The sequence below is a fragment of the Tympanuchus pallidicinctus genome, unplaced genomic scaffold (genome assembly GCF_026119805.1).
Source record: "Tympanuchus pallidicinctus isolate F22 unplaced genomic scaffold, pur_lepc_1.0 scaffold5, whole genome shotgun sequence".
NCBI classification, from domain to species: domain Eukaryota; kingdom Metazoa; phylum Chordata; class Aves; order Galliformes; family Phasianidae; genus Tympanuchus; species Tympanuchus pallidicinctus.
The window spans coordinates 60,551,937-60,573,712 of NW_026294769.1; the positions used below are offsets into that span (position 1 = coordinate 60,551,937).

The 21,776-nt window shown below is 36.7% G+C and overlaps 1 protein-coding gene across 2 annotated transcripts in view; it reads right to left on the minus strand.

Annotated features, from left to right (window-relative positions):
• The window catches only part of CSMD3 (CUB and Sushi multiple domains 3), a 512,773-nt gene that overhangs the window by 311,131 nt on the left and 179,866 nt on the right, over positions 1-21,776 (minus strand). For both annotated transcript variants that reach the window (XM_052703606.1, XM_052703607.1), the window contains exon 6: positions 17,626-17,738. In XM_052703606.1, coding sequence (XP_052559566.1) covers positions 17,626-17,738 — 113 coding nt within the window. The remainder of the gene's footprint in view (positions 1-17,625; positions 17,739-21,776) is intronic.

Sequence of the window (21,776 nt, forward strand, 5' to 3'; positions counted from 1 at the left end):
CTTGGCTGTGGTGATGGTATGAGCCCTGCCCTGCAGTTCATATGCAAATCCCTGTAGTATCCAGCCCTCGGGGAGCCAAAAGTTGCACCTCGGCAGTAAGTAGCTCTTAATCATCGTGAAAAATCAGTACAATGATGAACAATGCTTATGTACAAAGAAAAGCATTACATTTAGCATTAGGTGAGTAGTTCGCTCTGTTGATTTAAAAAAAAAAAAAAAAAAGACAAAAACTTGATTACGAAGTATGACAAAAATTAACTACTTATAAACAAAACTATACCATCTTTTTTTGTTGTTTTATTTAAAAGGTATACTGACAAAAATTTTTACTGATACTTTTTAAGTGAGATGGGAAAAAGTCTCAAGAAAGAACGTTCCATCAGTAAAGAAATTGATCCAAAACCCACTTTAACTTTACACAGAGAAAGATATTCCCGCAGAACATTACATGCTGTCAGCATCATGTGGGCAATAAGAGAACTTCTGAACAATGAAATGAGCATCCTGCACAAAACACGAGTTATGCCTCAGTAAAAGCTTCACAGTAAGATATCTTCAAAGATCCACTAGTCTACAATTCAGTGTTATCAAACTAAATGCTTACACGTTAAAAATACTTTCAGATGTGTGCTTCCACTGTAGAGTGGTCTGTTAAAAATACAGTAATTTAAATTTCTGAAAAGGAACATGCTAGAAAAGTGACTAAGATCAAAAAGGATTACCTTAACAGTTTTCAGCTTTCTGAGAAGTGTGAATATTATCCAATATTCAGCTGCCCTGGACAGTGGTTTAAAAGACCTAAATGCTCTACTTTGCTAGTTTTCTGGACAACTCGCTTCATTAGGGTGTGCCAAACACAATGACTATTCTGCCAGACACAGTAACTATTTTCATGGTAAGAGTTAAGAATGCATACAGAAAATATCACATAAAAATCAGCTATGAGGGCCCTCCTTTTCCACAGGCTACATACAAAAAATCAGTACTGTTTTAAATTAATATAATTCAATTTCAAATAAAGCACACAATTAACAGATCTTTAATTCTATTCTTATCATTATAGATTTCTCTCCGCTGTTTGCATTTGTCTCCATTTTGACTACTTTATGGCTTATTTCTATTTCAGCTATAATCCTATTATTAAAAAGACAATATGAAGAACAGTTTATTGCATAAATTATCTGATAAACCCAGTGCCTAAGACTAAAGAACTGGACTGCATTGAAGACAACTGCCTTTAAAAGTTGAGTAAGATTTTCAGTTTGCTTTTTTACTCAGGATACAGAAAGCACAGTTTAAAGTTTCTTTCATTTTGGAGAAATCAGGTTACATATTTCTGAAATTCCAGATGTATTTTTAAGTTATAAGAAAAATCTCTTTTTTATTTCCCCAAAGCCATTCCACTAGTTGTTGAGAAGTTAAACATTCTCTGGATAAAACAAAGTAAAAAAACTACTTACTTGCCCTAATTCTATAATCAAGTGGTTAAAATATAAAGGCTTCCACTTGTAATTTACTGTAAGAAAGCTAGAGAAGCTTTCATTTTATGATTGAGAATATCCTATCCCAAATCTTGATCAAAAACGTGTATCCAAGAAAAATATAGAAAGAAAGCATGCACATAAATACCTTGACTTCATCAAGTATTGCTCAATACGTGTGCAACAATTCTCTACCATGAGGAAGAGAAATCCGCCTGAGGAGATCAGTTTCAAAGCAGGCAAGACTGCACTGGGGAAGGGATCAAAAGCAAAAAAGGCCAACGAAAAGCTCTTTTGGGGGCTTTTTGCAGTCAGCAAAAGTGCTTTGTCCGCATGGAGGAGTGAGTAGCCTGTGGGAGGACTTCCAAGCTACCATGGGTGGAGCTGGCACTTGCCCACCCCCAGTCAGGCTACCAGGCCTTATTTAGCCTCAGGAAGGGCAGTAGTGGAGTGAGCAACCGATGCTTTCCTGTACGGCATTGCTGGCTATGACTTGTATGGCAGGGCACTGAGCCTCTGCTAATGCACAAGGTGAATTTGACTTCTCTAAGAGGTTAAAGATCAAGGGCACTCACCCGAACTCACCCTACCTGACCCTCAAGTTGCAAAGAGTCAGTTTCTTGTAGAGATCTAGCCATGTTTGCAATGCAGATGAAGGCAGTTAGAAAAAGTGTGGGTACCTAAACAGAGGCCACCCACAAACTTGTGGGTGTCCACGCTGCCAGCTGCTGTGTGCCAGAGCCTGGCACTTGAAATGGAGGGGAATGAAGAAAACACCTCTGTCAGATGTGAATAAATGAATGATTTAAAGGATAAAATTGAGAGATTGAGGAGTATTGGAAGAGTGACTGACTGGTGGACTCACTTCATGAAAGAGATTAAACAAATTCAGACGCCAGGTAAATTGGAGGATCCCCTCCCCTTTTGTCACTAGGCAGTAGAGGGGGACCTCAGAAACAGGTCCCTACTGAAGGATACAGGTGAATCTGCTCCCAACTTCCCTCACCTCTCCATTTACCCTTGCAGAACAGGTATGGGTCCTGCAAAAGGAGCAGTCCATCAAAGAAGAGGGGAGGCAACCTGCTCCACAAGTCCAATATGAAAACCTCTTCCAGGAGTAATTGTTGGCAACTTGCTTCTGAAGGGAACAGAACGCCCAATGTGCAGAGTTGACCTTCATCATTGGGAAGTCTGCAGTCTACCAGGAACCCAGATTAGGGAAATCACCAGGACACTCCCCTCCCTGGTGTACCCAACAGACTAATACCCACTACTGATCTTCCAGATAGCTGAGGAGGAAGCTGCATCCTGTAGTCTGAGGGGAATGAAGAAAGATTCAAGACCTTGGAATGGTTGGTGAAGGAGTGTGGGGCATAGTTATTTTTTCTTCCCTCCCTCCATTTTTGGGTAGTTACATGAGACAAAATAGAAGGATCCAGTCCATAAATGCCTGGCTATGAGACTGGTACTTCAGGCAGGGCTTTGGATTCCTTGACAGTGTCTGGTTTTTTAAGACACCAGATCTGGCAATAATACATGGCAAATGTTTATCTCTCAGCAGCAAAAGAGTTCTGGGATAGGAGTTAGCAGGGCTCATTCAGAGAGCTTTAAACTAGATTTGAATGGGGATAGGGTTATGGTTGGACTCACACTGATGGGACAGTGCTATAGTATTGATGAAAACCAGGAGGCCTCCCACTCCCCTAGGGTGAAATTTGTATGCTCAGCTTGCTCCCTGAAATGCCTGTACACCTATGCACACAGCATAAGGAGTAAGTCAGGATTTACAAGTCCATGTTTGGGCAGGAGATTATGATCTGGTGGCAACTACAGAGATAGGGTGGAAAAGATTATGCTACTGGAATGTGGTCATGTATGGCTACGTCCTTCTCAGGAAAGAAAGATCATCAAAGCAAGGTAGTGAAGTTGCTCTTTATGTGAGAGAGCAACTACAATTCATTGAGAATTCATTCATCTCATCCAGGGGTGGATGAAGAGTGAGTTGAGAGTTTTTGGGTGAGAATTAAGAGGCTGGCTGGCATGGATGATACTGTTGTGGGTGTATATTACAGGCCACCAGATCAGGATGAGGGAACTGGTGAGGTCTCCTACAGGCAGCTGATAGCAATTACAGACCCTGTTTATTACAGGGTATTTTAACTACCCTGATATTTTCTGGAAGGCCTACTCAGCCAGCCAGCCACAGTCTAGGAGGTTCCTCCAGTGCACTGATGACTTCCTGAAGCAAATGGTGAACGAGCCAACTAGGAGAGGAGTGCTGCTGTATCTCTCTCTCACTAACAAGGATGGTCTGGTTGAAGTGGTAAAGGTTGAAGATAGTCTTGATGGCACCGACTTTGAGAAGGCAGAGTTCAGGATCTTACATGGCAGGAACAAAAGACCAAGCAGAATCACAACTTTGGACTTCTGTAGGGCCAACTTGGGCCTTTTCAAGAATTGCTAGGGGAAATCCCATGGGACAGGGCACTTGAAGGTAAAGGGGCCCAAAATAGTTGGTTGGCATTCAAGGACCACTTCTTCCAAGCTCAAGATCAGAGCATGCCTGTTGGCATGAAAGTAGAAAGTCAAGAAAGAGAGCCAGGAGACATGGTTAAACAGGGAATTGCTGGGCAAACTCAAGTGGAAGAGGAGAGTCTACAGATCATGGGAGGAGAAACTGGCCATCTGGGAGAAATAAGACTCTTGTCAAAGGATGTAGGGAGGTAACTAGGAAATCTAAGGCTTCCTTAGAATTAAACCTTGCAAGAGGGGTCAAAAATAACAGAAAGAGCTTCTTCAAATACATTGCAGATAACACTACCACTACAGGCAATGTAGCCCCACAGATGAATAAGGTGGGTGCTCTGTTTAGGCAGAGTTACTAAATTCCTTTTTTATCACTGTCTATACTGCTGGAGGCTGTCCTTAGAAGCCCTATACCCCTGAGGCCTCAGAGCAAATTAGAATCAAGGAGTGCCTCAGTTGATGAGGTCTGGGTGAGGGATCAATTAAGCAATCCAGACATCCATAAATCCATGAGTTCTGACGAGATGCACCTGCAGGTGCTGAGGGAGCTGGTAAAAGTCATTGCTAGATCACTCTCCATTATCTTTAGTAGTTGTAGGGAACTGTAGAGGTTCCTAAGGACTAGAGGAAAGCAAATGTCACTCCAGTCTTCAAAAAGGGCAAGAAGGAGGATGCAGGTAACTATAGACCAGTCAGCCTCACCTCCATCCAAAGGTGATGTCTAGAAAGATGAATTTATCCTCAACACTGTCTCTAGGTGTATCAAGGATAACAGGGTCATTAGAGGCAGTTAACATGGCTTCACCAATGGGAAGTCATGCTTGATCAACAAGATAGCCTTTTAGGAAGACATAACCATGGCAAAAGTGGATGTGGTCTATGTTTATTTTAGTAAAACATTTGACACCCACAGCATCCTCACAGCTAAACTGAGGAAATATGATCTGGATGATTGTATAGTGAGGTGGGCTGTGAAATGGCTGAATGAAAGAAGCCAGAGAGTTGTGGTCAATAGAGCAGTGTCTAGTTGGAGGCCTGTATCTAGTGAAGTCCTCAAGGGTCAGGACTGGGAACAGTACTATTCAATATATTCATCAGCAACTTCAGTGAGCACACTGTCAGCAAGTTTTCTTTTGACACAAAACTGGGAGGAGTGGCTGGCACACCAAAAGGCTGTGCTGCCATCCAGTGAGACCTAGACAAACTGGAGAGTTGGGTGGGGAAAAAATTCAATAAAATATAACAAGGGTAAGCGTAGAGTCCTGCATCTAGGCATGAAAAACCCTGTGTACCAGTATTGCTTGGGAACAGACCTGTTTGAGAGCAGTGTAGGGGAAAAGGACCTGGGGGTCCTTGTGGACAGCAGGATTACCACGAGCCTGCTCTGTGTCCTTGTGGCCAAGAAGACCAGTGGCATCCTGGGATGTATTAGAAGGGGTTAGTAGGTTGAGAGAGGTTCTCTTCCTCCTTACTCTGCCCTGGTGAGACTGCATCTGAAATATTGTGTCCAGTTCTAGGCCCTTCAGTTCAAGAAGGAGAGGGAACTGATTGAGAGAGTCCAGTGCAGAACCACAAAGACGATAAAGGGAGCAGAGCATCTCCCTTACGAGGGAGCAGGGTCTCCTTAGGTTGAAGAAAAGGAGACTGACGACTGACCTCATTAATGTTAATAAATATGTAAAGAGTCAATTCAGGATAATGGAACCAGGATCTTCTCTAATCTAATCTAAGGATAGCACAAGGAGCGATGGGTGCAAGCTGAAACATAAGAAGTTCCACATAAACACGAAAAAAATTCACAGTAAGGGTAACAGATCACCTGAACAGGCTGCCCAGAGATGTTGTAGGGACTCCTTCTCTAGAGACACTCAAAACCCACCTGAACATGTTCCTGTGTGACCTAATCTAAGTGTTCCTACTCCGGCAGGGGGATTGGACTAGGTGATTTTTCAAGGTCCCTTCCAATCTCTGATATTCTGTGATTCTCTGAACTTGTCTAACTTTCTTTCAAACACCTGTTAAATTTTAGAATCTGTGTCATTCAGTTCAAAGGAGTTTTAACTGCCTTATTTTGATTGTTTTAATAGTCTCTATTACTAATTTCGATTGATACTACATAGTTCTCACAGGAGAAAATACTAACATTATCCTTATAATTCATCACTTTCTAATCTGCCTATCTCCCATTTTCCTGTAGCTGTATTTCTTTTCCATGCTGTAGGATCCACAGTAGTCAGTCACTTTTCAATCAAAAACAAATTGATGTGGTAGATATCTCTCTGTGAAATTTAATCAAATATGATTTTTTTTTTTCTGAAATACTGAGACCAGAGTATGAACAGGAGTAAAGCTGAAGGCTGATTTATAGTGGTGTATTTTCTCTACTCCATTCTTAATATTTAGCTGGATTTTTTTATGCAACCTAAATGTGGACCTAAGAATTATGTAGTGTACCTAGATGAACTTAGAGCATAATAGCTTGCTGATGTTACTTATGATAGTAATGAGCAATAGACTTATCATTTTATTTGCAAACTAAGTTTATTTATCAGTGCTATGCAAATAAAGTTGCAAATAATCAGCACAAGCTATGGTCTTTGAACTCCCTCAAAATGCAACAGGCAGAATATGTGACTAACTGTGAGACCTCAGTCACTCAAAAATTATTTATATAGTGATGATTTAGCAAGCTGTGACACAAGTCTCTCATGTTCTATTAAAATAAATCTGCACAGTGGCTCTTACTCAAGGCTGTGAAGTTACTCCTCATAAAGTGTGGCAAAAGTAACTTTGACAACATTCTGGCCAAACTGTTGAGAAGAGCTTAAAGCTAAAAATGATAAAAAGGGACTTAATGAGTCACATTTAAGAAAGGTAACAATGCAGAAGAATATACAGCTTTTACAGAAATACAAGGCTTCAGAAGTGATAGAATGAAGAAGGGACGCCTGTCCTATGTGCGCTTTCTTTAATAGCATGTTTGCTTAATTAATTTCCAGTTGCCTGCTTTCTGGTAATGCTGCAAATAAAATAAATTGTCCATATTTTGGTATATAAAAAGAGTCAGTGACTGGAATCAAGGTGAAGGAAGCACAGCTGGAAGATGAAAAGGTATTTCAGAAAAATTCTTATATATCTTATTTGGAGTAGAAGTTCTATTTTTCATTAACTAGGTTTGAGGAAGTAAAGGCTTATTTACTAAGGAGTTTGGAGGATACATCTTTACACAAGAGATTTTTACTTCTGAAATTAGATAAACTTCAAAGACTATAGCCAAATATCACCACTGTTATTTATGGTGGGGATAAGTGAAAACTGTATTATTTTAATTAACAGTAAGAAGTAACTTCTGACATACCACACTGCATGGGTGACTTCAGATTTTGTATTGCAGAACGTATTTTGCATTTATTTTTTTCCTTGAGGAAAAAAAAAAAAAAGCTTCCTCATCTTTAGGAAGAAGGATATTTGGTATATTACTCAGTCTTTATGCAGATTATGAATGTAGAGTCTTCAGGAATAATAAAAGCAGAATAGCTCAAAAGAGCAAAACAAACTATATTTCACATACTTCATGCCTCATCATGGTTCTATTATGTTCATAAAATCAATAAAACTAAAAAATTACTGTTTTGCTATCTTTGTGGATATGATCTCTATCAAAAATACAAGTACTCTCAAGCAACTGAGTAACAGTCAGTCTGCAACTGACAAACAACTCTGTCTTCAGTCCAAAGAAAAGAAATAGAAGCTAAGAGTAGTTCTTTATAATCAAGCATGCAGTCTGATTAGAAAGTACATGTGAAAATGAAGTATGAGGAAAATGCTAAAAAATCCTAGATTAATTTACTTAATTACATAGCTCTCTATCTGGCTATTCTTTTCTTATCAAAAGTATGAAGGATGCTCTGAAAGTAATGTCTCGTAGCAATAGAGCAATAGAAGTTGAACCTTCCTGACAATACTCTGTTTCATTTTGTTGCTTTGTGATAGCAGCAGGGGGGCAGTCTGACAAAATGGAATCTGACATGGAAGTATGCATGAAGCAAAGATGTGGAATTGAATTCCTGTCTGTGGAAAAAAATCATCCATTAACATTCATTGATAGTTGCTGAACATTTATAGATACCAAACAGTGGATGTGAGCACAGTGAGATGATGGATGATGCTTTTCAGCAGTGGCAGCAGCAATGCAAAAGACAAGTTGTGTTCTGGATGTCCATGCACAACTGTTACATCATGAAGAGCATCTTGATCAGTTCATCTGTGTAAATTGGTCAGTTGCTACCAGGGAACTGTATATGGTGCTCAATATGAGCTTCAGTGTATTGAAAACTATGGTGGCAATGTTTGAATATCACAGTTTGTGTCAGGTAGGTCCCATGAATGCTCACTGAGAAACTGAAAGAATGTTATATACAACTTTGTCAGGATCTACTAAAGAAATACAAGGATGAACGTGGCAATTTCCTGGATCACATAGTTACCAACAACAGATGTTATGTCACCACTATAAATTGGATTCAAAATGGCAGTGCATGGAGTGGCAACATGTGAATTGCCCACATGTGAATTGCAACATGTGAATTTTCTTGTCAAAGAAAAAGCTCAAGACACAGCCTTCAGAGGGTAAAGTGATGTGCACTGTCCTTTGGAATAGGAAAGGAGTGCTTCTGTATTTTCAGAAACACAGACAAACTGTCAACTCTGACAACTATATCATGACACAGACTAAGCTAAAGGCTTGAACTTCCAGAGTCAGCCAGAGAAGGCAGCATTCTTCCTTTTGCAACATGAAAATGCCAGGACCCATACCAGTCTGACAGTGAGGAAACACACTACCAATCTTGGCTGGACTGTCCCACAGCAACCACCTTACAGTCCAGAGTTGGTGTGTACTGTTTTCTATCTGCTAAGGTGAAAGATGGACTGTGTGGGCAACATTTTCCTGTCAATGATGATGCTATGGTAGCTGTGAAACAGTGGCTCACCTCTGCTGGTGAGGTAGCTGAGAATTTTCCCTATCAAATAGAGTTGTTATCTTTTTGTATTTGTTATGTTTTCCATTGAAATAAACAGGAGACATTACTTCCAGAGTGACCTGCATATCTCATGCTATGGTTGGGTACCCCCTAACAGTACAAAATGACAGTTTTCCAAAATTAAAATTGATCTCATTGATTTTTTTTTTAAAGAGAGAAAATAAGAAACAAAATGAAAAAATGGAAGTGACTGTAAATCATCCAGTAGAAGTGCTTCTATCTACTACACATGATGCCACTGACATAATTCATCAATTCATTTTAACATTTAAAATCTGTTTTGCAAAGTTAGACAGCATCAGATTTGTTTCTTTTTGTGCCCATTGAACTATACAATGGTGAAAACTATTCAAAACCTAATTGAAGTGGCTTATCACTTTTTATTACATTGAAAAAGAAAATGTTGAAGAAAAGTGAGTCATTTAACGAGGAAGCTCAAGTATATTGTGGAAATCTTTGAGTCAACTTTTTCAAAGGGGAAGCAGAATGTTTCAATAGATTATGTCAATACCGTAAGATATTCTGATAAATATGCATTCCACTAAACATTCTGATAAATATTCCAATAAATAAATAAAGTACTATGCTAGTACTTTTTTTTCAGAATTTCCCCCCAGTTGTTTTATCTTGACATGAACAGATCGTCAGTGCAGTGTGTTATGCTGGTTGGTGGTCATGAGGCAAATAGATGCACATGTTAATGCATTAATGTTTTGACTTATAAAAATGGTGCATTTTAGCCAATTGAAATTACAAATAATTAAGTACAAATTTTTCTTCTTCTACAGAGGAGTTGAAATTATTTGTAGTCAGTAGCACATTAAAAAATTGTCAGTTTCCCTTTCACAGTGAGCATGTCTGTAAGAATTTTAAACAGAAACATATTAAAAGGTTTCAGTGCAACTACAACATTCATGGGTATTTTTCTTTTTAGAATAATTGAAATTAAGAAGACACACTCATTAAACCACAAAAATAGATAGATAGATAGATAGATAGATAGATAGATAGATAGATAGATAGATACATACATACATACATACATATATACATAGATAAATAAGTAAAATCCTGCCTGGAAAGGACTCTTTACTACATTTCAATTCTATTCCAGAAGGAAATTGTGATCCATTAATTTAAACATTAACACTATCAATGTTTTCAATTTTAAGCTTAGTTCTGTTCACATATTTTAAAGAATGTTGTTCTTATTTGAAGTAGAAAAAACAAATGAAATTTTAGAAATAAATATTTCTGGTTCTGTTAAAAGAAATAGGACTAACTTAGTTAACCTTCAACACAGGTGTTATTAAAAACTATGAGTAGGGGAATTCTAAAAATATGTATTTTAAAATGGGAGAACAATGAAATGGAGCAATTTGTCTTCTCTGTCTTGTGTAGAGAAAAAACATTGTCAGTCTACACACTGTCATTGTGTGGGTGTTTAGCTGCAAATAAAAGACATCTCTAGAGTGGAAAGGTGAAAAATAATCTGTTCAGAAAGTATAGTTCAGTACAAGATGATGCAGAGCTAACAGACACCTAAGCATGGAACTTCACTAAAAACCATTTTCTTTTATAAACACATATGTGATTTATGTTTTTGTTAAGCCTGGAGATTAAAAAAAAATTTAATGAAAAAGTCTTGGAATTTTCTTTCATTAGAAAAGGGTTTCTTTTTCCTCCATTCACTGCTAAATCAGGTAGTTATCTGGGCTGTATTTTGACAATAGAATTTTAGAGTTTATAATATAGAGAACTAAGTATTTGTCATTAAAAAAAAAAAAAAAGTAAAAGAAACACACACACACAAACAAAACAACAATAGAACTGTCATCTGCCAAATAAATTACTAAGGCAGCCAGCACATACTTTACACCACCCTAAGCATAAGCAGGCTAAACAGTTAAAGTAGTAAGCTTCTATAAATGTGACACAAGTGATGCAGCACTTTAATTTCGCTCAGGGAATCTCAAAATCCCGTGAGTGCATTAGTACTGAAAAACCATTTCAGTGAGTAACTCTCAGTGACTACACACTTCATGTGAGATTAGATCTAAGAATCTCAGATTCTCAGGTACCTATATTTGCTCGTCATAGTTGCCCTTGGTATATAAACTCCTATTATAATCAATGGTAATCTAATAAGTGTAGTCAGAAGAACAGTGTTTTAATCCATTTTAAAGTATACCTCCTGAACAGAAGACAACTGCTGCCTAATTGCTGTTAGTTGCCATTTTATATGTTCTTTTCTCTCTTCCTTCTCCCATGGAAGGGCACTGCCTCCTGTAAATTCCCTCTAATTTGCTAACACAATACAATTATTCTAGAGCACTAGTATCCAACCTTTTGGCTTGCCTGGGCTACATTGAGTGGATAGTATCTTGAGCAGCATATAAAATATACAATATACTCAGTTATATGAGTAAGAAAACTTATGTTTTATTAAAACAGACAACAAAAACAAAAAACTAGTGGGATGTTTGACCTTGTTTTGGTTAAACAAATGCTTCAGTCTGGTTTAATCAGAGTGCTTACAATTCTTAGTGAGTTCCCAAGGTGCTTACAAGAGATTTTTGATCTAATTTTATTCTTCTTTATTCATCTTTGGAAGTAATTATTCATAAATATACATACTGCCAAAAAGCAATAACAGAACAAGACATGATAGTGAAATAAGGGATATTTTTCTCTGGTAATATAAGGCATATAAAAGCCCAGTAAAGAGACATGATCAAATTTTTGAGTTGACTATCTGATTGCAACTCTATTCTACCTGAAAATTCATAGGTAATGTATTTATGTTAACTGAAAATATGGTCACAAATATACAAAAAAAAATCAATGATATTTTCATCAATTTCGAAACTCATTCTCAAATTCCTTTATTAAAATGGAAAGCAAGGCTGTCACTATTTTTCACTATTGTTCATAGCAATGCATTAAAAAGTGTAAAATTATTCTCCATATCTTGATTTAGCAATTCTTTGCACTCTCCTTTGTCCTGGTTTCAGCCAAGTCAGTGTTAACAGCACAGCAATGGTTTGCTTCTTGCTGAGCAATCTATGCATGCCTAGGGCCAGACCAGACTGCTTGGTGGTGATACATGATGGTGGTGGCAGGGGGCCAGCTGCAGTACAGAATGCACCAGGCTGTGTGTTGCTCATAGGTCAGACATGATTGCTTTAGATCATCTCTACCCAGCCTTTCCAGTATGGTCATCTGAATCACTCTGTGAACTGCACTGGTAATACCATGTTGGTGTGGAGAAGATTCAGATGTCCATACACAATTTGGATATTTCATAACACACTGCTTTGTAACCTCCTATTTTGTTTCCAACAGGAAGAAGAGCCTGCACAGTTAAAAATACCTAAAAATTCCTAAACATACCTTGGATAACCTACATCATCCTGCATGTCAGCACATATATATTTGTGAAAAGCTGAACTGTGCTCCATATCTCCCAAATTTAATGGGCATTAGACATCTAGTAATCCTCACTTAAACTTTCATCATGACTGCCGTGACCTCCAGCACAAGTACTACAAACTGTTAGTTGCAACCGATTCTGAGAGGAGTAACTAATGACAAGTTGCATTTAAATTGTTGGATGTTCTGAAAAAAGTAATAAAGATGTTTTTCCTGTCTGGCAACTCTAGCCACAATGTTCTGAGGCAATTTAGTACTACTTACTTCGCAGTAAGAAATTCTTTACCTGACTGTCAGTTGCTTCAAATTGTCCCTCAAAGCAAAACAAATGAAATGTCTACCTTAATAGATCATTTTGGAATAGAGATAGATTTCTATTAGTATATATATATTAAAAAAAAAAAAAAAAAGTAGAAAAAAGAAAAAAACATAAAAAACAAAAAACAAAAAGAGTTCACAGTTTTCTTTGTATCACACACTACAAGTACTGGCATTCATCTTACTTCAGCTCCACATTTCTGGTTGTCTGGTATTAGGTAGCAAAACCATTAGGATGCTTTTTGAAAGTAGATTGAGATTTAATTTTATCCTTTTCTGAGAAGGAATTTGTTTCATCTCTTCATCTGTGATTTCTTATAAGTAAAGCAGACCTGATTTTACACTCAGTCAAACTCAAATATTTGATACTATTTTTTCTTCATTTAAGTGCTATTTGGTATGTGCCCTAAACCGCACAGCTGATTTACTAGAGTATGCAAGAAAGAAATAAGGGAGGAAATTAATTTCACCAGTTAGATGAACAGTAAGTACAAGTGCACACTGAAACCATGGGTTTAGTGGTGGAGGAGGAATGAAGGAATGCCGGATCTCAAGAGATAGTGAAACTACAGTCTTAATCTTTCTCAGAAAATGGAAGCTTCTTTTCCAGAAGCTCTTTCAGAATCAAGGTATGTTTGACGTAAATAACTGAAGCTTGTGTACTCTCATCTACAAGACTGGAAGCTGTGAAACTAACTCAATCCCTTCTGTCAACTTAGATAATATTATGCATTCAGACATAAGTAATAGGGTGCAAAGAGTAGCCAACAGAAAGTAGCAAACACAAGGAAATTTCAAGGGAATAGTAAATAGATGGAGTAAAAATGACAACTAATTTTAAAAATAGAAGATTACCAGTGCCGCAGCAGCAGCTTCAGGCCTATCCAAAAAGCTTTGGTTGAACTTCATTAAACAACTTCAAAATCAAAAGGAGTTTTAACAAAGCAACAAAGATAGAAGACACCAAGACCAAAGCCCTTCAATGAATGTACAGAAATACTAAAACGCAGGTTTTAGTAGATTAACGCAGATTATCAAGCATGAAGAGTATCTTGGCTGTGTCACTAGTACCTGGGAAGTGTGAAGGGAGGGGATACATTCTGAATTTCTTCTAATTAACATACATACATCACTATGATCATTAGCATCCTCTAGAAACTGCTAATTAAATATATTTCATGAATGAAAATACTTTTACAAAGGAATCAGCACATAACTTGCATGACAGTGGACTTACATGAAGCTGACAGTTTCCCTTATGCTTATGGACCTCAGTTAATTTCACTTGTTCTGGGTAAACTAATTCAAACATTTTCACAGGTGTTTACAAGGCTGAAGCCTTATACAAAAAATTATATAAAATGTGATAATTAACGAAATTAAAAGGTTACTTATGACTTTTTTTTTCTTCCACATGCACCTTGACTTGAAGCCATATATGGCATCATTTTTATTCTTTTTCAATGGCTAGGCCACAGTAACTTCACATATTATGTTGAAGCTATGACGTGTGAGGCTGCCTTGTGAAAAAGAAACTTAAAAAGCAATTCTCATACATCTAAGAGAATAGAATGAAAAAAAAAAAAACATTTGGGTATTTCATATCCTGCTTAACCTGGTTTATTTTGTTAGATATGAATAAAATTAGTAACAAGTTTTTGCAGATGATATTGGGTACAAATGATAAGCTTCAGTAACAGATAGCTTGCACATGCAACCTTTTTGATAGGAGAACAAGGGCTGCCACACATATGTAGGTCACAGCCAGAGCCACCACAAGATGCAACCGTATGCCCACCAGAGGCATTTATGGCACCTGCATGAGAACACCTGCCTAAGAAAGGGCAGTGAACAAAATGGAAAGGAGCAAGAGCAAAGACACAGGAAGTACTTTACAGTAGAGTTGCTAATAATCCCAAAAGAAAAATTACTCTGCGTAACATATGCTGGAGCATGGATTTTCCTAAAGAGACTGCAGTTATACGTTAATATAGAGGAATTGAGTAAGAAGGAATGAGTACCAGAAGAGAGTGAGAATTGAGGAGCAGTAGAAATAAACTGCTGCAAACTGATTCAAAATTCCTGTAATACCCCTCTCATTATAGAAGAGACTAGGTGTATGCAAAGTAGACATGGGAAGTGGGAGGCATCAGAAAGCAAAGTTAAGCCTGCAAAAGCTGATAGATCTTTTCTTTATCTCTTCAAATATCCATGTGCTTTTTCCTAGCACCCAAATCAATAACTAAATGTCTTAAGTTACATATCTTAAGTCTGTTATATTTGTGACAGTAGTTGAGTGATCACCCCTGTTTGTATTTCAACCTACAAGTTTTCTGTCTTTTTTCTTCTTCCCTGCTCAAAAATGAAAGAATGAGTGAGTGTGGATGATTTGCTATCAGTTAAGGTCAACCCACCACACAAATACATTAGCATAAAATATGTAGTTCCGCAAAAAACATCAAGCCAGAGAAGTAATTATGTGAAAGGAATACTGAAGTGCCAAATATTGAGGAAATAAAATTATGCGGTGTTTTGTACTCCGGTATTTTGAATGTTTTTTCTGTAGAGATGTAGTAGGATTGGAAATTAATAAAAAATACAATATAGTTGGTTGAGAAAGTTAAAGAATTCTCCTTGAAAATGATATAGAAGTAAATTCCTGACTAGAAAAACTGTCTCATCTATCTATACTGCACTGTTATTTGGAATAATTCTTTTATTAGTCATCTTCGATAATTCATGTGAATTTGATAATTGGCTTCAGAAAAAGACTTAAAATAGTCTCTAACTAAAAAATGAAGAGTTTGCACTTTTAAAGTGGAATATTTTATCTATATGTATAATTTTCTAAACTTATGAAAGGTTTCGTATGGTTATTTCCTTTCCTCACACTTTCTTCTTTAGTCTGCTGTAAGTTCTGAAACAACTATCCTCATTACCTCACATTGCATTGTCTCATCTTCTACAATCAGGTTTAATTTATAATGATTATATCTGCTTGCAATATGAACAACTAATGCTTTTACATGCTGAATTAACTACCTGTGTATCTTTTCTTCCATACAGCAGTAAAATAGATTTTCTTCACTTTTTCCTTCATACTACAGCCTTTCACAGCTAAGCATAGAGCAGATGTTAATACACATTCTTCAATGTAATGTCAAAAATTAAATGACAGAAACAAAATAATACAAATTCAGTAATGTAATCACCACTAACTTAGGTGTATTATTTAGGTGATGATGAGAAATCACAGCTGCCTGTTAATGTCTTTTATGTGACTTGCAGAAAACATTCTGAAGCCAAACAGAAGTCTGATTTCTTCTACCACCTAACACCTCACAGTTGCATCAGGAATGCAAGTATGATACAAGATGTGTGTCATGTGAAATGTAATTTATTCTCAGTAGTTAAAAAATGAACATCCGATTAATGTGAATTGCTTTATGTAAATTTCCAAAATAGTTATCAGACTATTTACCAGTTGTTAGATAGGGTCTAACACAAAGTTTCTATTTTATGTCTTTTTACAATCCAATGAGCTAGGAATTTTGCAGTAAAGCATGTGGTTTATCATATGAGGTATTAATAATGACGTTAAAAAAAAAGTCAGTGCCATTTTATGAAAGCTGTGGAAGATGTGGAACTACATTAAGGAAGATTCTTTCACCTGAATTCACTACAGTACACATTTCAAGACACCTAGAATCTCAGAAACTCTAAGTATATGTATACAAGTGTGTGTATGTATACTAAAATAATAGCCACAATAATTACTAAAATAATCAAATTATTCTGCGTGCATATTTAGAATATGTTATCTGAGGCAATCATATAGATCAAATTACATTAAAAAAATAGTCCTAATTTAGTATTTTTTATCATATTTGGTGATGAATTTTACCAGATTCTGCAAACATTTATGTAGCCAATGTCTTCCCATGATGAATTTCTTACAGATAAATGTAAAAGAAATTCCTAAACTAAATCTCATTAGGAATGTTATGATGATGATTATTTTTTTTTCCACATTAAAAACAAAAAACAAAAAACAAAACAAACAAACAAACAAAAAAACAACGGAAAAGCTAAATAGCACGAAAAGAGCTACTGTTCCCTGAAGATTCATTGATGCACTGCAGATATTGGAAAATGCTGTTTACAGTAATGTTTGCGAAAAAGCAGACTGTATTACCATATACTAATGGAGCTCAGTTTTTACCAGAGCTTCATCATTATTATGATCTTCCTCCAAACTGTGATATTCCCTAGTTAGTGCTTCAGATGCTTTCACTCCTATTCAAAGTAATGGTTGTTCATAAAAACAGTGGATTAGAATCTTACAGGTTAATTAAATCTTTAATAGCACATTGTATTCAGAAGTATGTAGTAAGAGATAATAATAATGAATTGCCACATTAGTAAACAGAAATTAACTCACTGTTTTACAAACATGGCTAACAAAATCAAAGAGGTAAACGTATTTTAAAGAAGAAAACATTATTTCTGCATCTGTTTTGCAATCTCATTTGGAAATAAGCATCATTTTTAAAACTACGTAATGCATAGGGGAGAAGGAAGTAGATACCTGTTGTAACTCGGAATGTATTCTATGTATTACATTAGCCATACTCTAATAGATTGTAATTTGATATGATAAGTCATACAACTGACTTTATTGTTTATTGTATTTTTGTAATTATGCAAATACAAAATATATAGGGAATTTTTTCAGTGTAAAATAGATTTTTCATTTACACAACAACTTCAATTTTTTTTTTTTAACAAAAAAACAACAATAACAAAATCTATTCTTATAGATGTACCTTGATAATGAGCACTAAATCCACGGTATCGATGATTGCTGTCAGTTACAAAACGCAGTCTAAGCCAATTTTTGTTGCTGATAACTGGAGGAGGTATATTCATTCCAGAGAGCCTGAATTAAAACAGACAAAAAATATTATTAAAAGATGAAAAGTGATCAGGGTTGAAGATAGTAGATTTTTATGAAGTTCTGATAATGTTCTGTATGGATCGTCAGGGAAATGGGGGAAGGAGGTAGAATCAAGTTGCATAAATCATTCACAACATCCCACAAGCAACACCAGCCAGCACCCAAAGCTCAATTTTTACTGATGACTGCAGTGTTGTATGTATGTGTTATGATCACTTTGGGCTCTCTCTTCAGGATTTCTCCCCTCCAAGCACCTTGTCCCTGGCACAACCTACTTACTGTGCAGGCAGAGAGAGAAAAAGAGAATGCCTTCACAATGTGCAGGCATTGCTGACAGCCAGAACTTTAGACCGTCAACAACACTGCTTTAGTCCCAAATCCAAGCCACATGAGTTTCTACGAAGAAAATTTTCTCAAACCCAGCTAAACTGTGTTATTTTAGCTTGCTGGGTTTTTTGTTTGTTTTTGGTTTGTTTTTTTTAGTGTTAGGGTATTACTCTAATCACGGTAGTTTTTCATCTTGATTTGTTCATTTGGAAGGTCTGAGTTAGAGGTAATGATTTTCTCACTAGATAACTTGAATATCTAAAAGTGAATAAGCTTTTCATAAGAAATCTTTCTATTAAGTCAATAATGCAAGATATTTTTCCCACTGAACAAATAAAGGTCACATCTTCAGTATGTCAACATACATATTTAAGTCCCTCCATTTATTTCTCAACAAAGCTCTTCCTGTAGTTAACAACGAAACACTAGCCATTTTATGTTCAGATATTATAGATTGCTCTCCTATTCTGAAAAAAAAAAAAAAAAAAAAAAAAAAGCCCTACTACATAATAGGATATAAGCTTATTCAGGCAATCCACCAGTGAGAGTATGAATGCATTCTATTTTATAATACCTTACTTTTACAGAGAAATTTTCACCTAGCATTTGAATTGGCTTTGCAAAGTACAATAATATCATTATTGGTATTGTTATCTCCATTTTACTGACAGAAACTCATACACAGTGTGAGAAAGCTTCTTCAATCATCTAGCAAAACAGCAGCTAAATGAGAACTATAAGAAAGTATCTTCATATTCAGTTAGCTTTTACAACCTCAGTCAATATCTCTTGGTGAATATCTGCACAGAGTCTTGTGGAACTGTAGAATCATAGAATCCTTAGAGTTGGAAGGGACATCTGAAGGCCATCTAGCCCAGCTCCCCAGCAATGAACAAGGACAGCACAGCTAAATCAGGTTGCCCAGGGCCTTCTCCAGTCTCGCCTTGAAAGTCTCCAGGTACAGGGCTTCAGTCACAGCACTAGGTAACCTGTTGCAATGCCTCACCAACATCACTGTAAAATATTTTTTTCTTGTATCTAACCTAAATCTACCCTCTCCTGAGCTTGAAGCCATTTCCTCTTGTTCTATCAGAGACTAAATGTCTCCTTTACTGTAGCTCCCCTTTACATACTGAGATGAGACTGACTGGTCAGTAATTCCTGAAGTCACACTTCTTAAAAACAGTTATGATGTTACCTTTTTTCCAGTCACAAAGAAGTTTGCTTGATTGTCATGACTTTTCAGATATCATGGAGAGTGGCTTGAGGACTACATCAGCCAATTCCCTTAGGATTCTGGGATGCATCTCAGTGGACCTACAGATGTGCTTGTGTTCAACTTTCTCAGGTGGTCACGAATATGATCTTTGCTTACAGTGGGATGGATGTTGCTTCTCTGAGTACCTCCAACAAAACCAAATGTGAGGTCTGTGTCATGAGTGCTTACCAGAGAAGACTGAGGCAGAATAGTTAAGTACCTCAGCGTTCTCCTTGTCTGATGCTATCAGCTTTCCTGTGTCACTAACTTGGGGGGGTACACTCTCCTGGACTTTCCTTTTCTGTTTGAAGTGCCTGTACTTCTTGGCATCCTTTGCCAAGTTTAATTCAAGCTGGGCCTTGGCTTTCCTGACCCCACCTCTACACAGCTTGTAAGCCTGTGCATTTTTTCTTTCACATCAGTTGGTATCTGCTGGACCAGTAGGTCCCAGTTCAGATGTGTTGGTCTCTTGCCTTCCTTTCCTGACTTGCTGCACTTGGTGATGGAGAGATCTTGCACCCTGAGAAAAGCCTCCTTAAAGACCTGCCAGCTTTTCTCTGCACCCTTACCCATGGGACGTGTTACCCTCCATGAGGAGGGCAATTTGTTTACTAACTCCCTGAAGAGCTGGATTTTCTCTTTCCTAAAATTTAGCTTCCTAATTTTATCTTCGTCTCATATCCCTCCAGAGCACGAACTTAAAGCTTAGCATGGTCACCACAGTCCAGGCAGGCTCGAATCTTGATGATGCCAGTTCATTTACACTGGTGAGCAGCAGTCCAGCACTGCATCCCCCTGGTAGATCCACCAATTACACAACTCAGGAATTATCCTCAATGCATTCCAGGAGCCTCCTGGATTGCCTACAGCTGATGGTGCTACTTTTCCAGCAGATGTCTGGGTGGTGAAGTCCCCCAGCAGGATGACTGCTTGCGACTGCAGTGTCTCCTGTAATTGCAGGTAGAAAGCCACATCAACAGGCTCTGTCTGATCTCATGGCCAGTAGTAGACACCCTTTTCTGCCTTCGTCTCTAACGGCTACCTGTAGGCTTTTGACTAGCTCATGACTGTAATTCAGAGATGGCTCCTAATATTCTATTCCTTTCCTAATGTAGATTGCAACACCCTCACAGTGCTTCATGCTGAAACACAGTTTCATTTTCATATTATTATTAAGCATTTTATTCCAGATGTCCTATGAAGATGTATCTTCATGGTAAAGTTATATTAATGATAACTTTGACAAATATAAATATTCAGAACTAAGAGAAAAAATTAAAACAAAACATTGCAACATCCAAATTAATTATTTTTGTTGTATTCTACTTCGCTTTGTGTCAACATATTCTGATAAAAGATCAATTTGAACAAAAAGCAAGAGTAAAGAAAATAAACTCTCAAATATCAACTGTTTCTACTGAAAAAATCTTGTTTTGGATAAAACAAATTAGAGCTTTCATTAAATCTTTTTGTTAATAGTCTGCTTTATTAAAAGTGATACATTCAATGATGAGTAATAGCTTTGAAAAAAAGTACAGGTAAGAAAACTTGTGTTATCTTTTCTGTAGATTTTAGAAGTTACAATTGAAAATTTAGCTAGAGATTTTGGTTTGATTTGGAATCTATATTCTGAACCTTGAGTGATGAGCCTCATTATACAATGAACAGGTGTCCAGTTCTATGGGTATATTAATTCAGAAGCTATTTGTTGAGTAAGCATTTGCTAAATTTGAAAGGTGTTGATTTTAAAAACAATTCATCTGTATTTTCAAAGAGAGAACTTTTTTACTTCTAACAGATAGGACTGACCAAAATATTAATCTTAGGGTAATATTTATGCTTTACTCAACAATGGCTCTCAAGAAATTATACCAAACTTAATGGTTTTTTTGCTTGTTTGTTTTCTGTCCTATAAATTACAAGTAAGACAGCAGATTTAAAGCTTGAAAATTAAATGTGGAAAATGTTAATTAATGCTAAATATGGGGTTCTCATACCTACTAAAAGGCCTGGAAAGCAGCTTTTCTATTCATCCTATATTCAACACTCAATATACACTTGTCATGCAAGTGATTTCCAGATAAGGAAGCAGTTCTGATTTCTCTACATTACTACAAATTCTGCTGGGGTGGATGGTCAAGTGACTTTTGTTATGAAAAAAAATGTTTGCATTCCCAGGGTACCATCAATTTAGTTTTGCTTTCAGCCTTAAGGCATTTGTCTGGACTTACTTCCAGATTTTGAGTTGATATATTTGAAGTCAATTATATTCACAATAAAAGAAGTAATTTAGGAGTGAAGAAAAATAATAATGTACCCCTTAAATATATAGCTAATAAGCTTGTGTATTTTACTTTGTGAGGAAAACTTTTGATAGAAAAAAAAATTGTGGTACTGTTCCTTCCATTCTTTCACAGCCAAGCTATCTGAAAATT